At 48.2% G+C, this 17,153-nt stretch overlaps 1 protein-coding gene across 1 annotated transcript in view; it reads left to right on the forward strand.

Annotated features, from left to right (window-relative positions):
* LOC111156137 (TNF receptor associated protein 1) overlaps nucleotides 1-17,153 on the forward strand; it is a 53,477-nt gene that overhangs the window by 12,349 nt on the left and 23,975 nt on the right. The window contains exon 2 of the mRNA XM_022516795.1: nucleotides 16,657-16,821. Coding sequence (XP_022372503.1) covers nucleotides 16,657-16,821 — 165 coding nt within the window. The remainder of the gene's footprint in view (nucleotides 1-16,656; nucleotides 16,822-17,153) is intronic.

Here is a 17,153-nt window from a genome sequence, read left to right on the forward strand (position 1 = left end):
GGAACTCAAACGGCACACGGGTGTGTGCACTGAAAAGCACCTTTCTGTCACTGCTACCCTCAGACACCAGTTACCCTCCTGGTGGCAACCCCCTTAGCCAGGTTCTTCGTGGCCTTGCAGAGATACACTTGGTGTGTGAGAATAATGTCCATGTATGTGTACACGTACATACGTGTTTAAACATCACGGGAGCATCTGCAGACCACTGTCCTGGGCCAGGTTTATTTCTTAATGTATCTCAGAGATAATGTAGCATTGGGACACTTGGCACACAGATTACCTCATTTTTCTGTGTCACAGTGTTCTTTTTTTTTTTTAATATATATATATATATATATGTGTGTGTGTGTGTGTATATATATATATATGTATATATATATATTCTGCTATGGCCGACCATCAACCTGTTCATTGTCCCCTGGCCCTTCCAGGGGCTTCTACTCTGGATCCTCATCTGGTGTATCTGTACAGGCCTGTGCGTGACCCCAGCATTGATAGTTGTTGGGAAGGGGCTAGCTCTTTTGTGACAGCCACTTTAAGAGTTTAGTATTAATTATAGGGTACCTGGGTGGCTCAGCCGGTTAAGCGTCTGCCTTAGCTCAGGTCATGAGCCCGGGGTCCTGGGATTGAGCCCCATGTTGGACTCCCTGCTCAGTGGTGCAGGGGGGGTCTGTTCCCTCTGCCCCTCCCCCTGTTTATGCTGTCTCTCATGCTCTCTCTCAAATTAATTTTTTAAAAAAGAGTTTATTGTTAATTTTAAGTGACTAAACATTTGACTGAAAAGGTGTGCACTGAGAAGTCTGGCTCTCAGCTTGGTCCCCTTCTCCATGTCCTGGCCCTCGCCCTCCTACGGTGTCTGGGTTAGGAGTCGCTCGTACATCTGCCTGCGTTCATGTGAACGCAGGAAGTACAGGTGAGCCCCTGTCGCTGTGTTTTAGTCACTGAGCAGACCCTGCAGGGCTTGCTGTAACGCATCACAGTTTCCTGCCTTCCTTTTTTTTTCCCCCCCGCTGACAGCCACATGGTAGTGTTAGGAGTCTAGGAGTGGCTCCGCATTGGGAGGCTCCGTGGTACTGTCCTGTCTTCCCCGCAGGACATGTAGGTGGTTTCCAGGCTGTTCTGTACTGTGTTCCAGTGCGTGGGATGTATCCAGGGAGCAAAGTACCCTCGCAAAATTGCCAGACATGAGAGGGTGTGTGCATTTGTCGTCTTGACCAGTGTGGCCAGATCCCCTCCGCAGGGTCAGGCCAGTCCCTGCTGCCCTGTGCAGCTCACCCACAGGCCACTGGAAGTACTGTCTGGAAGTTGCCCCTGAAGTAACGTGGGTGTGTGGGCGTCTGCCCCTCCATCGGAGCTGGCGAAGGTTAACCGGGGTCGGAGCTGGGGCACGGTGTGTTACCGCACAGTTGTGACAGTTTTCCTGTGTGGGTCCTGAGGTACGTTTCCCCAGCTCTGCCAGAGGGAGTTGCTGCTGTGCTGGGTCCTCACCGACACTCAGGGTTTTCAGACATTTTTTTTTTTTTTTTTTTTAAGATTTTATTTATTGATTTGACAGACCGAGATCACAAGTGGGCAGAGAGGCAGGCAGAGAGAGAGAGAGGAAGCAGGCTCCCCGCCAAGCAGAGAACCCGATGTGGGGCTCGATCCCAGGACCCTGGGATCATGACCTGAGCCAAAGGCAGAGGCTTTAACCCACTGAGCCACCCAGGCACCCTGTTTTCAGACATTTTAAATGTTTGTGAATTTGATGGTTACAAAGTGATGTTTCAGTCATGATTTTCATTCATTTTGATGAATTGTTAATGAAATTGAGCATCTTCTTTCCATGGTTTATTGGCCATTTATTTAATTTCTGTGAAATACTATTCATGTCTTTTGCCCCAGTATTTTCTTCTGGATTGGTTGATTTTTCTTATTGTGTATTTTTGTATCTATTCTTTATGGGTGCTAATCTTCTATCACTTTATCCTTTGTCATTCAGTAACGATTGGCTGGAAATGTGTTTTCCCTCTCACCACACCAGGGAGGTGCGGCTCACTGCTCCACTTTCATCCTGGCCTCTGTTTTTGTTTTGCTTTTGGTTTTAGGTTATTTGAGAGGGGGAGGGAGAACATGCACTGGAGCTCAAGGGGTAAAGTGTGGGAGAGGCAGAGGCAGAAGGAGAAGCAGACTCCCCTGAGCAGGGAGCCCAACATGGGGCTCAATCACAGGACCCTGGGATCGTGACCTGAGCTGAAAGCAGATGCTTAACTGACTGAGCCACCCAGGTGCCCCGTCTCCCTTTAAAAAGATTTTATTTATTTATTTGATGGAGAGAGACACAGCAAGAGAGGGAACACAAGCAGGGGGAGTGGGAGAGGGAGAAGCAGGCCTCCCATGAGCAGGGAGCCTGATGCGGGGCTGGATCCCAGGACCCTGGGATCATGACCTGAGCCGAAGACAGACACTTAATGACTGAGCCACCCAGGCGCCCCATGTTTTGTTTTTTGATGAACGGAAGTTCTTAATCTTAATTTTGTCAGCTATACCAGTCTTTTCCTTTGTAGTTCACCCAAGGTTCTGTAAGCTAAGGCCTGTGGGTTGGGTTAGGCCCACCGCCTGTTTTTGTAAATAAAGTTTTTTTTTTGTTTTTTTTTTTTAAATATTTTATTTATTTATTTGACATAGAGAGAGAAGCAAGAGCAAGCACAGGCAGACAGAGTGGCAGGCAGAGGCAGAGGGAGAAGCAGGCTCCCCGCCAAGCAAGGAGCCCGATGTGGGACTCGATCCCAGGACGCCGGGATCATGACCTGAGCCGAAGGCAGCCGCTTAACCAACTGAGCCACCCAGGCGTCCCTGTAAATAAAGTTTTATTGGGGCCCAGGCATGCTTATACTTTCACATGTTTGTGGCCACTTTCCTGCTGTAATGGCAGAGTTGAGCAAGAGAGACCACAGGACCCAGAAGGCCTAAAACATTTACTGTCTGCCCTTTCCAGAAAATGTTTGCCAGCCTCTGTTTACCCTAAGGTCATAAAGATCATCTAGTTCCATAAAAGCTGTTTCCTGATCCATTTTTACCAAACAGGAGTAGGAGCCTTTATTTGAAGCTTTACTCATTCTCTCTTTGCTGGTAAATTTTCTCATGGACTTCATTTTCAAGATAGATTAGAAAGGACTTGCAGACTAGCAATCACAGGCTAATTCTGGCTATAAACAAATTGTGTTTGGCCCAAATATTTAAAAAAAAAAAAAAAAGTAGTTGCAAATATTTGAGGTCAGATTTCACATAAATATTTGAATTCCTTATTAATTTTGAAAACCAAGAAGTTCTGGGGATTTTGGCTTGCATTCCACAGTGGCAGCAGTCCTGGGGACATAGTGATGGCTGCTGCCTCCTGCGGGTGGGCCTGCCCGCTGCTGTTGGTCCGGCACCGCTCTCCATTGCTCTTCATCCGGAGCCCGTTGGTGCCATTTCTTCTCCCGTTGCTTGTTCGTGTAGCAAATTACTTGATTGATGGCTAGTGCTAAACAGCCTTGCATCCCTGGGATAAACCTGCTTGGTCATGATGTAGTATCATTTTTACATTTTGCAGGCTTTGATTGGCTAATTTTTTTTTTTTTGAAGATTTTATTTATTTATTTGACACAGAGAGAGACAGTGAGAGAGGGAACACAAGCAGGGGGAGTGGGCTTCCCACCGAGCAGGGAGCCTGATTCAGGACTTGATCCCAGAACCCTGCAATCACCACCTGAGCCACCCAGGTGCCCCTTGATTGGCTGATTTTTTTTTTTTAAAGATTTTATTTATTTATTTGACAGAGCTCACAAGTAGGCAGAGAGGCAGGCAGAGAGAGAGAGAGGAGAGAGGAGGAAGAAGGCTCCCTGCTGAGCAGAGAGCCCGATGTGGGGCTCGATCCCAGGACCCCGAGATCATGACCTGAGCCGAAGGCAGAGGCCTTAACCCACCGAGCCACCCAGGCGCCCCAATTGGCTGATTTTTTATTAAGGACCTCCATGTCTATGTTCATAAGGGATATTGATCTCTTATTATTTATTGTGCACATGTAATCAAAGTCTTTGGCAGACTTTGATAATTAGGGTTATGATGTTATAAAACTTGTCAGGAAATATCTGCTCTTTTTCTGTTCTGAAATAGTTCGCAAAGAACGATATTATTGCCTCTTCATATGTTTGATATATTTCACCAATAAAAATTCTCAGCCTGCACTTTCGTTTGTGGAAATTTTTTTTTAAAGGTTTTATTTATTTGACAGAGATCACAAATAGGCAGAGAGGCAGGCAGAGAGAGGAAGGGAAGCAGGCTCCCCGCTGAGCAGAGAGCCTGACTCGGGGCTTGATCCCAGGACTCTGGGATCATGACCTGAGCCGAAAGCAGAGGCCCCAACCCACTGAGCCACCCAGGCGCCCTGTGGAAATATTTTTTAAAACAAATTCAGTTTCTTTATTAGATATAAAGCAATTTAAAATTCCTGTTTCATCTTCTGTCACCCTGGATAAATTTAATTTTTTTCAAGGAATTTACCATTTTACCTAAGTTGTTATATTTTTTGCCATGAATTTGTTCAGAATGTTTCCTTATTATCCTTTTAATGTCTGTAGAATTTGTAATGATAACCCCACCTTCATTCCTGATGTTAAGGATGGGTGGTCTCTCTTTTCTTGATCAATTTGGGGGTTTACCCATCACTCCTGTTGATCTTTCTCAAGAATCAGCTGTGGCTTTGTTAATTTTCCTCAGTGTTTATTTTTTGTTTCATTGATTTGTGCTGTTATTTCCTCCCTTATATTTTATTTGCGTTGACTTTGTACTTTTTCTAAGACGAAACCTTAGGTCGTTGATTTTTAGAATTGTCTTCTAACCCGAGCATTTGAAGCTGTAAGTTTCCTGCTGCATGCTTCTGTGGGCGACCCCACAGCTTTTAACAAAATATGGTGTTTTCATTATTGCTCAGTAATCTCCTTTTGATTTCTTCTTTGACCTATAGATCATTTAGTTGTTTAGTTCCCAGATTCTTTGGATATTTTCCTAGATACTTTTTTTACTGATTCTTATTTAGTTCTGTAGTATTCAGAGAGCTTACTTAGTATGATTTGAGCCCTTCTAAATTTATTACGATTTGCTGCCCACTTTATGGTCTTTCCTAGTGAATATACCATGTGCATTTGAAAAAAAAATACTTTCAAAAAGAACTATATATTGCACTTGGGTATATAGTATTCTGTGAGTATCCTTATTTTTTCTTTTTAAAGAGTTTATTTGACAGAGAGCAAGAGAAGGAAGGGAACACAGGCGGGGGGAATGGGAGAGGGAGAAACAGGCCCCGTGGAGCAGGGAGCCCATTATGGGGCTCCATCCCAGGACACCAGGTTCATGACCTGAGCCCAAGACAGATGCTTAATGACTGAGCCTCCCAGGCACCCCTCCATAAGTATCCATTAAGTCAAAGTATTTCATACTGTATTTCAGACTATCTGTCTCTTGATTTTTTCTTTTGGTCTCCTATCATTCGTGGAGAGAGGGATATTGAATCTCGAGCTCTGAGTGTGTTTCTTGTAATTCTTTTTTTTTTTTTTTTTTTTTTTAAGATTTTGTTTATTTGACAGAGGGAGAGAGAACACAAGTAGGCAGAGAGGCAGGCAGAGAGAGAAGGAGAAGCAGGCTTCCTGCTGAGCAGGGAGTTTGACATGGGGCTCGATCCCAGGACTGTGAGATTGTGACCTGGGCCAAAGGCTTAACCTTTGTTAACCTAAGTTAACCTTTGTGACCTGGGCCAAAGGCTTAACCCACTGAGCCACCCAGGTGCCCCTCGTTTTTTGTTGTTGTTGTTGTTGTTTTTAAGATCTTTATTTTAGAGAGCAAGAGAAAGAGAAGAGCCAAGAGTTGGGGGAGGGGCAGAGGGGGAGAGAATCTCAGGATGACTCCGGGCTCAGCACAAGCAGGGGAGCTGGGCACTAGCGGGTCCCATGACCTGGAGATGATGACCTAAGCGGAAATCAAGAGTCTGTCTCCCAACCAACTGAGCCACCAAGGCACTTCTAGTTCTTTTAGTTTTAATGCCATATTTTCAAGCTCTGTTATTAGACACATATTTTGTGATTAAGCTTTCCTGGTGAATTGTATCTTTTATTCTGAAATACCCCTCTTTTTCTCAGGTAATACTTGTTTTGAAGCCTCTTTTGTCTGATATTCATATGGCCCCTCCACCGTTGATGGGCTGACTTTGTGCATGGTATCTCGTGTTCTGTCTATTCCTTTTCAGTGTATCTATGTTTTTATATATATATATATTTTTTTTAAGATTTTATTTATTTGAGAAAGTGTATGCAGGAGGGCTGAGGAGGGAGGGAGAGAAGCGGAGGGAAGGTAGAGAGAAGAGCCCAAGCATGTTTTGTGCTGAGCACAAGCCCTGTGGAGGGTTTGATACCATGACCCGAGCCGGTATCAAGAGTCAGATCTTACCTCACTGAGCCACCCAAGCGCCCCTGTGTTTGTTTTTATATTTAAAGTGATTGTTCTGTACACATGTGTCATTAGGTCTTGCTTCATCAATTCTGACGATCTTTGCCTAATAATTGGAGCATTTAGTCCATTAATATAAAATGCATTTTTTGGTGTAGTTGAATTTATCTCTATCGTTTTATTGTCTCTTCTCATTTTTTCTCCTCCTTCCTTTCTTTCCTTCCTTTGGATCAGTAAATATTTTTTAGAATTCCATTTTAATTCATCTAATGCTTTTTTAGCTATGCTGCCTTGTGTCATTTTTTTAGTGGTTTGTCTGGTGAATGCAGTGTTCATCCTTTCCATAGTCTGTTTAGAATTAGTTAGTATTGTGGTATTTTGTAGAAAATGTAAAACCTTGCGGCTGTATTAGTGTGCTTTTCCTCTCTCTACTCCGTCATTTATGTGACAGTTGTGTTATGTGTCACCCCATAAGACAATGTTTTAAGTTTACTTAAGTTATTGTGTGTATTGTGTTTTATTGGGGCTCCATCCCAGGACACTGAAATCATGATCTGAGCCAAAGGCAGAGGCTTAACCGACTGAGCCACCCAGGTGCTCTGTTGTATATATTTTAAAGAAATTAAGAGAAAGATACTTACATATTTATCTGGGTTGCTGTTTCTGATGCTCTGCCTTCTTTCTTGAAGATCCACGTTTCCATCTGGTAACATTTCCATTCAGCCTACAGAATTACAGCATTTCTTTTCCTGCTGGTCTGCTCTTTAAGACTTTAAAGATGTACCGTTGTCTTCTGGAAAGTTAGCTGTCATTCACATTATTTTTTTTAAGATTTTATTTATTTATTTGACAGACAGAGTTCACAGGTAGGCAGAGGCAGGCAGAGAGAGATGGAGGGAAAGCAGGCTCCCCACTGAGCAGAGCCGGTTGCGGGGCTCGATCCCAGGACCCTGGCACCAGGACCTGAGCCGAAGGCAGAGGCTTTAACTCACTGAGCCACCCAGGCGCCCCTGTCATTCACATTATTATTTTCCCATGTAATGTGTCACTTTTCTCTGGCTGCTTCTAAGATTTTTTTTTTTTTTTTAATTGGTTTCCAGCAATTGGCTGTGATGTGCCTGGGTGCTTTTCTTTGAAATTATCCTGCTCGTGGTTTACTGAGCTTCTGAGTCTGTAAATTGATGTCTTTGACAAACTTTGCGGGAAATTTTCAATCATTTCTTCAAGTATTTTTTTCTGCCCTGTTCTCTTTCTCCTCTCCTTTTGGAATTCCAGTTACATGTATATCTTTTTTCTTTTTTTTCTGTCTATACCTGAGACCCTGTTCATTTGTTTTTAGTCTTTTTTTCTCTGTTTCACACTGAATAATTCCTGTCAGTCTATTTTCAAGTTCACAGACTTTTCTTTGGTGTCTCCACTTGGTTGTTAAGCCTCCTAATTAATTTTTAAATTTTAGATACTGTATTTTTTATGCCTAGAATTTTCACTTGGTTCTTCTCTTACAGTTTATGTCTCTGAAATTTCCCACCTTTAATTTTGAGCATATTTTGCTGTAGGTCATATAGTAGTGTAATGACTATTATAAAACCCTCTGATTCCAACATCTGAATCTTCTTGGCACCAGTCACCATTGATTGACCCTTCTCTTGCGTAAGGGTCATGTTTTCCTGCTTTTCTGTGTGTGGAATAACTTGTTATTGCATCCTGGACATGGTGGACGTTACCTTGTGGAGTCTCTAGATTCTGTTATATTCCTCTGAAGAGTAGTTCTTGTTTTCAGGTGGGTTATTAAACTGGTTGGAGCCCAGCCACAAACAGAACCGTTCAATTCTTTTATCCTTAATGGGCTGTTTGCAGCCTGCCCCACACATGCATGGTTCCGGGGGTCAGCCAGAGACTTAAAAGAGTTTATTCCCCAAATTGGGGGCTCCCTTTCTCTTACTCTCTCCTTTCTGCGCACACACACGCCTTCCACCTTTTATGGTTACTCTACTCTCTCCTCTGGTTCTTCCGGCCAGAAAAAGTGTACATCATGTGTGCATCAGCCAGCCCCCCTTGGTTGAGCCTGTCCCCATTCTGTGCTCTTCCCTTCCAAGTGTCCGCTGTCATCCAGAGCATGTCTGCTTTTGCTGATTTCTCCAGAGCCTTTTAGGCAGTCCTTTTGTTGTGGTTCCGAAGTCCATGGTTGGTATCCACAGGAGGTTTGGGTGGAGGCTGTAACTCAGCCTGCTGACCCGCAAGTGGCACTCTGTAGTAAATCGTTACATTGTTCTTACCTGTTCCCCAAGTAAAAAGGGAGACTGTCCATTGGGATATGTAATTCCAGGAGAACAGTCTATATGTTTCTCATGGTTTAAAATACTGTGTCTGTATCTAAAGTACTTAAGATGTCGTTATAAGGGGCGCCTGGGGGGCTCAGTCTGTTAAGTGTCTGCCCTTGGCTCTGGTCGTGATCTCAGGGTTCTGGGACTGAGCCCCACATTGGGCTCCCTGCTCAGTGGAAAGCCTGCTCCCCCTCTCCCTCTGCCCCTCCCAGTTTGTGCACATACACTCTCTTTGTCAAATAAATAAATAATCCTTAACAAAGTAGATGTTGATACAAGAAGCAAAACCCTAGTAAGAACGGGTGCTTGGGTGGCACAGTGTGTTAAGCGTCTGCCTTTGGCTCAAATCATGATCCCAGGATCCTGTGATCGAGTTCCACACTGGGCTCCCTGCTTAGTGGGGAACCTGCTTTGCCTCTGCTTCTCCCTCTGCCTCTCTGTATGTCTCTCGTGAATAAATAAATACAATCTTTAAAAACAAACAACCAGGGGCGCCTGGGTGGCTCAGTGGGTTAAGCCGCTGCCTTCGGCTCAGGTCATGATCTCAGAGTCCTGGGATCGAGCCTCGCATCGGGCTCTCTGCTCAGCAGGGAGCCTGCTTCCTCCTCTCTCTCTGCCTGCCTCTCTGCCTACTTGTGATCTCTCTGTCAAATAAATAAATAAAATCTTTAAAAAAAAAAAACAAAAAACAACCATATTAAGAACAATGGTAGATGTAGAGGGGAAATGAGTGATTAAAACAAAAAAGTACCCCGTGTGTTTGGACTTCTTTGCCTTACTTGGCTGCCCCTGTAGGCAGTTACATTTTTAATTCTTTTTTTTTTTTTTTTAATTTTTTTTTATTTATTTGTTTGACAGAGATCACAAGCAGGCAGAGAGGCAGGCAGAGAGACAGGAGGAAGCAGGCTCCCTGCTGAGCAGAGAGCCCGATGCGGGACTCGATCCCAGGACTCCGAGATCATGACCTGAGCCGAAGGCAGCGGCTTAACCCACTGAGCCACCCAGGCGCCCCAATTGACACAGAACATTTTTAATTCTTGCTTCCTCATGAGACATGGCCCTGCAGGACCACTAAACTGACAAATGTCCTGTGTCTGCGCATGGTGATGTTTGTGGTGATAAAAGTTGCATGTTTGTAACGAGAGCTGCTTCTGCACTAGAGGCCGGGGAGTCGGGAGAAGTTTGGGGGCTCTTGCCTTCCTTGAGTTTGGTACTAAGAAAGAGACTTGTTCCTGCCCTGGGGTGGTGACACGTTCTCTGTGAGCAAAGTCAGTACTAGAGGGGTGGCTGGGGGGCTGAGTTGGTTACGTGTCCGAATGTTGTATGGATCTGAGGGTTGTGAGGTCAAGCCGGGCTCCGCACTGGTGTGGAGCCTACTAAAAAAAAAACAAAAAACAAAAAGCAAAAAAAACCTAGAAATGCCACAAGCTGGCTTAGAGCTGCAGTTGGAAATGAGTGGCGAGTGGCATCGGAAGTGAGTGCTGTGAATTCACAGTGGGAGGGGCGCTTACAGGGTGTGGGGACGGGAGCACCTCACACTGGACTCTGAAACAGTTGGGGCGGAGAGAGGGACGTGCTTGCAGCTGGAGGAGATGGCGTGAGCGCTGGCAGGGGTGTGTGCGGTGTCAGATCCAAACTATCGTTCCCACTTTGTGTGACCCCGAAGCACCGCACAGGTGAACACGCAGTGCTTGCCGCCTGGCACCGAGGCTTGTGGTGTTTCCTTCAGGGTGTAGAGCAGCATGAAGACTGCTGCGGTGTAGGTAGTGTTCATATCTCCCTCAGGCGGGGTCCCCTTTTGGTTTACTTGTCCAGGCAGCGTGGAAAGTTGCTCTCAGCAGTGCTGTTGATCCCTCTAGTCTTGGAATTATAATGGGAATTCTGAAAGCCCTGGCTGGAAATACGGATTGGTTGTTTGTTCCTTTTTCCTGTTGAGGAGGACTTCTGTTTCTCCCATCATGAATAGCAGATCATTCCAAAAAGATCATATTCAGTGGGGAAAACAACAGGAGTAGGGAAAGTGAGACATAGGAAAACGGTGTTGAATCTTGGCGTGAGGAAGGCCTTTACCAGTAGGACTGATTTTGGAAGGCCGTGACCTCGCCCAGGACAGCTGCGTTAATGTCACGGAGTCCGCGGCCGCGCTTGGCCTGCTCCCCAGCTGGAAGGTGGAACAGAAGCTGTGCCGGTGCTAGAAGCTCCGCGAGGGACCACCGATGACTCTGCCACAACCCACCATCATCCACGCCCAGCATCCGGGCCATTAACCCCTGTAGCGACTTGACTGTGAGTGCAGAGGCATCACCGACGCGCTGTTCTCCAAGACTGATGTCGGGGCAATGGGGGGGCCTCCCGAGAGGAGCGCACAGGGGGCGTCTGGAGGACCGAGCTGCCCTGGACATGCTGACATGGAGCCTGGACCTCGCCCATGTTCTCTCCAGATGCCAGAATGGCGAGCAGGACGAGGATGCGGGGAGGGGGCTGGTGGCAGGGAGACTGAGGCAGCCCCTGGGCCCACGGCCAGGCTGCTGTTCTGCATGGGGGACAGGGCGTGTGCTGATGCCTGCCGTCTCATCACTGTCACACTAGGTGCAGGTTTTACTGGAAAACCACAGCAAAGACTGACTACATGAAACTATGAAGTGCTCTTAAAAGTCAGTCAGAAAAATATAGTAGGAAAATGGTCATAGGATATCAACAGTTCATCATGAAAAAAAGAAATAAAAAAATGTTTAAAAATATGGATAGGTGCTCAGTCTTGCTCGTAGCAAGAGAAACGTAAATGAAAACTACAGTAAAAAGGTGGGCAAAGGTCCAGAGCTTCCCTAATGCCGTCTTGGCCGGTGTGTGAGGTGACCCCCGCCCATGCGGATGTGAGCCAGCGGTCCCTGGAGGGTGACTTGGCAGCATCGGCCACGGTGTAAACTGGACATAACCTGGGACCCGGGGACCCCACTTACAGATCTGTACCCTGACGTGTGTCCATGCAGGAAGGAGATGACACATGTGTGAGAACGTTCCTTAGAGTTCTGTTTTCTGCTTTGAAAGTTTTTGTTCTGGAGTATTTTGAACCTTCACCGAGCTGCTCCAGCAGGAGTACGCAGGGTCCCCTTCCCTTACTTTCTCCTGATGTTAGCATCTTATGTCACCGTGGTACGAGGATTAGAAACTGCGGTAGCCGTGGTGCTCACTCGCGGGCCCGTCTTACGCACATTGAGCCCGGTTCCCCACAGACGTCCTTCTCTGTTCAGGACCCTACGCTGCAGGGCCTTTCCGGCCGTGGTGGTTCCTCGGTCTGGGGGTGTCCTTCAGGACTATGGCGGCCGGGAAGAGTACTGCCCGTGATTTCATGGGATAGCGCTGGAACGGGCTGGGTTTGGTGATGGTTTTATGATTAGGTTGAGAGGCATTTTTGGCAAGAAGACTGGGGGAGGGAGGCCCTGCCCTCCCACGCTACCACGGTTGCAGGGCATTGACCCGTCTTCTTCCTGGCGACAGTGACTGTGGTCATTTGGTCAGGAGGTATCTGTCACTTCTCGGCAAACGACTGGTTTTCTTTTTGAAATTGATGGGTGTCTTGTGGGGGGTCCTGTGAGACTGTGCAAATGTTCTCGTGGACGTTTAAACCATCAGCCGTTTGTACCATCACAGCTGCTACTGTGCTTGCCCCGTGGTGACAGTGTCCTCCGTTCCTTAGACACTAGTTAATTCTGCTGTGAGGAAGAGGTCTTTTCTCCCCCGGTGATTTACAAGTCCGTTAAGCACGGACTAACAGATAATGAGTTTATTCGCTGGCTGTAAGCTTACTGTGCGGACCGTTACCCTCTTATTGCCCAGACGGTCCTAGATTTTTCCTTCGGGGTTGCCTTCCTGTTGGGAGCCTGTGCACTCTTCAAGCACCCCATCCTTGGGTCCCTTCCTCCCTTTCTGGCACCATCTTTGTATTCACCAGCAGCCCCGGAGAGCGGCAGTTACACACCAGGGTCTGGGTGCCGGGAAGGGTCACTGTCCAGCACAGCTCACCCAGGACTGAGGTGTTTCCGGAGACAGGGACTTGGGAGTGGCCCGTTCTGGGACAGTTGTCCTCCCTGTGCAGGTGTGCTCATTGCTGCTGCTGTTTCCTGGCCTCCGGGCCAGACACACACACACACGCACGCGCATGTGAAGACACGTGTGCGTGCACACACGCACACACACACACACACACCCATGTTTGAGACTCTCGCATCCATTAGCAGTGCGGTGCCACCAGGCCTCCCCCTCCTCCTTCGGCGACTGCTTCCTCCTGACTGGGGACCACAGGGTACTTACTTGCCTGAGCTGAGTAGCTGCCGAAAACGGCTTTAGAGGCGGTGACGATGCTGCTGCAGCGCCTGTGCGCGGTGCTCTCGGAGGCTCCCTGGACAACCACAGCACCGTTTTGGGGGGTTTTGGTTTTTTTTTTTAGATTTTATTTATTCCCGAGAGACAGAGGCAGAGGGAGAAGCAAACTCCCCAAGGAGCAGGAAGCCTGATGTGGGACTCGATCCCAGGACCCTGGGATCATGACCCCAGCCAAAGGGAGATACTTAACCAACTGAGCACCCAGGCACCCCCCACAGCACCCTTTTCTGAAGCCACTTAGGTTAGTTCTTGTCCTTTAGGTGCTTATGTTCATAAAACGGCTCTGGGCATCTGTTACGGTTTCTCTCTGAGTGCTCCCCACACCCCATAGGCATTTCTGGTTACTCTTCGGTTGTGCGAGAACCGTGGTTCTGAGAGTTAGATACACAAAAGGGCATACTCAGAAAGGTCACATTCCCCTCAGCTCTGCTCTCTTGTCCCCACCCCCTTACTCTGTCTGTCTCGTCCCCATATACCTGTTAGGGGTAGAGTTGCTGCCTCCCAAAAAGATGCTGAAATCCTGACCTCCGTGACCTGTCCGTGTGAGGTTATTTGGAAATAGGGTCTTTGCTGCTGACCAAGTTAAGATGAGGCCGTTAGGGCTGGCCCTGGTCCAGAGTGACCATGTCTTTATGAAACGGTGGGATTTGGACGCAGAGTGACATGCAAAGAGGGACAACACCATGTCCAAGCCGAGGGACACCAGAGGCTACGGAGCCAAGGAGAGGGGCCCATGGCAGGTTCTTCTCAGAGTCTCAGAAGGAGCCGGCCCCACCAACACTCTGATTTTGGACTTCTGGCCTCCAGAGCTTGAGATGGACGGTTGCTGTGGTTTCAGCTGCACAGTCCGTGGTGCTTGGCCACAGCAAGCCCAGGAAATGGCACACATCTAGGTAATCCGTTTCTTACGGTTTGAATTGTGTGCCCCCAAAAGTTATGTCAGGGTGCTACCGCGGATACTGTGGAAGTGACCTTGTCTGCAAATAGGGTCTTTGCAGGTGTGCATAAAGGGGAGGGGTACTGAGTTGGAAGCCGCAAATCCAGCGCCACTGGTGCGTCTTACGCAGAGATCGGGACATGGGAGACACACCTGGGGGGTGACAACAGGCAGAGATCAGAGCCAGGCTGCTTCGAGTCAGGGACACTGGGACTGCTGGCAGCACCGCGAGCCGGCAGAGGTGTGGACCGACCTCTCAGAGCCTCTGGGAGGAACCTAGCCTGCCGACACCTTGGTCTTGGACTTCTGGCCGCCAGAACCACCAGGGGCTGTTTGGGCTGTTGTTAGCCACCCGGCGGGGGTGCTTCGTTCCAGCAGCCCCGGGAAACGATCTCACAGGTTTCTGGTTCCTCCTGCCTGTGTCTCTTGTGCATGGGGGCGTAAAACATGTGCATCTTTCGCACGGCTCCTGCCGCCCATAAAGCAGGGTGATGTGCTGTAGGTGACTCTTTGGCACTACGGGGCATTATTTCTAATAGCACAAGCCTGGAAGCAGCTTAAACCTCCAGCAGTCGGGTGCTAAACACAGGGCCACTGCCGCGGGGTGTTACTTGTTCGTTAAAAAGAATAAGGAGCTCTGTGTGCTGAAATGGAATAATGGGATGTGTTCTTTGTTTTTATTTAAAAAATTTTTAAAGATTTTTAACATTTGTTTGAGAGAGAGAAAGCATGAGAGAGGGGAAGGTCAGCGGAAAGCCCGATACAGGAGTCGATCTGGGACTAGCGGGATCATGACCTGAGCAGAAGGCAGAGGCTTAACTGACTGAGCCACCCAGGTGCCCTTATTTAAGTTGTTATTTTAATTTTTAAGCTGTGTGGATAAAGTGAACAATGCAGGTGGGCCCAGATAATTAAATATTTAAACTGTTTGGAAATTGAATATTTGGACTTTTTTTTTTTTTTTAAAGATTTTGTTCACTTGTTTGAGAGAGAGCTTTGCATGAGCAGGGTGAGGGAGAGAGGGAGAAGCAGACTTTGTGCTGAGTGTGGAGCCGGATGTGGGACTCGATCCCAGGACCCCAGGATCATGACCTAAGCCAGAGGCAGAGGCTTAACCACCTGAGCCATCCTGGTGCCCTTATTTAGATATTTTTAAGGTGTAGTGCATAGAGGTAAAGGCAAAGGTCATGTTATTTGTAAATCCAGGAATAAGCTTAAAGGAGAGGCCAGTTTTTATACCTTGTAGGAACGTGCAAGTTGATATGTTGTTTTGAAACCTCCAGGTCCTTCCTGGACATTGTGAATCATTCCTTTCTGACTGGACGTGTGTGGTACGCAGCAGGCGGGGCAGCTCCCACGGATCTAGACTTTCATGCGGGGTGTCCTGCAGTGTCCGACCTGTCTCCTGGAAAGCCTTGGGCATTAAGCACTGACTAAACCAAGCCTGCTTTGGCTTGATGGTCCTGGAGTCCGTGAGCAGTGCTGTCCTGAAGGGTTGCTGCTAGGGTGGGCTCCGTCTTGCCGGGTGGGCTGGAGGTGTCCGCAGAGGGTGGCTGTCCTGCCCGCCAGGCTGCAGACAGCTGGGGCGGGGGCTTTGCCTTCCTCCCTCGCTGTTGTTCCTCAGTCCACTTGCTGGGAAGAAGTCAGAGAACTGTCGTGAGACACCGTGAGCCCCCTTCCTGAGTATGAGGTAGGGGAGATCATTTGCTGGTTTTTAGCTTTTAAATACACTATTTTTTTTTTTTTTTTTAAATGACAGTTGTGGGGGCACCTGGGTGGCTCAGTCGTCATCCTCCAGCTAAGGTCGTGATCCCAGAGTCCTGGGATCGAGCCCTGCATCGGGCTCCCTGCTTAGCACAGAGACTGCTTCTCCCTCTCCATCTGCCTCTCCCTCACCTCATGCCCTCTCTCGCTCTCTCTCAAATAAATTAAATCTGTAAAAAAAAAAAAATTAATAAAATGCTCTTTTTTTAAAAAACCTGACAGTTTCGGACAAAAAGGAAAACTGTCATTGAGGTCTCTTTAGAACACAGTGAGGACTATTTCGGAACATTAATAGAAAAATTTGGATCCCTCTTAGGGCTGTATTTTTTTCCTCCTCTTTTTCATGATTGTCGCAGAGTAAGGAAGGCCGCTGTGTGTGACTTGGGCTCTGGGACACCGTGAGCACCGAGGCACACTGGACCCTGGTGGGTTTGTGCAGGATCTCTGGGGACCCCATGGGCAGTGGGGACGAAGGCTTCTGCCCACATCCTGCAGCTCTGCCTGAGTTGGGATTTCTTCTTGGAATTTGATATGTGTGAGGGTATGTCGCCAAAGTGTACGCTGACGTGCCTGCCGTGTGTCCAGCCCTGCCACCCCGAGTGCACCCAGTCCCGTCTGAGTTACCCACTGCTGCTCAGCGTCCGGTCACTTCGATTTCCCCTGGGGGACAATGGGGCTTTTGAGCACCGGCCTGCCTTAGAGATCCCCACGGGAGCGTTTGCAGGACCCAGCAGACGTGTTTCCGATGTCTTACTCAGTGTTCTTCCTGCATGTTTGTCTTTCCAGGAAACCCTTTTCTGTGTCCTTGGCAGACCCCGGCCTTGTCCAGGAGCCCCAGGCGAAGCCTGGCATCGAGCTTCCAGGCTGAGCGGTTCTTCAGCTCGCAGGCCGCGGAAGGCCAGACAGAGGAGCCCCTGCACTCCATCATCAGCAGCACCGAGACTGTGCAGGGTACTGTGAGACTGGGCCGGGGAAGCTCTTGAGGCAGAGGCAGTGATGGATAGAGCCACGCACTTGCTTCAGACGAAAGGTCTTAGTCGGGAGGGAGGGTTCCCCCCAAACAAAGCATCCTCCGTTTCCGGCTTGGCCAGGAGCGGCTTGGCCAGGAGCGGCTCGCCCCCGTCCTGGTGTGTCTTGCCCCCCCTGGTGGTCACCCGTGAGCTTGCGGCCGGCCCCCTTCTCGGAGTGGGGATTCACGGCACATCTGCTAGCGATCATGGCAGCGGGGTGTAAACCCGGCATTGGCCGTGCCCTCTCGAGCTGGCCTGTCAGCTCAGGAGTCT

This window comes from Enhydra lutris, unplaced genomic scaffold (genome assembly GCF_002288905.1).
Source record: "Enhydra lutris kenyoni isolate GAN:26980312 unplaced genomic scaffold, ASM228890v2 scaffoldscaffold45, whole genome shotgun sequence".
NCBI lineage: Eukaryota > Metazoa > Chordata > Mammalia > Carnivora > Mustelidae > Enhydra > Enhydra lutris.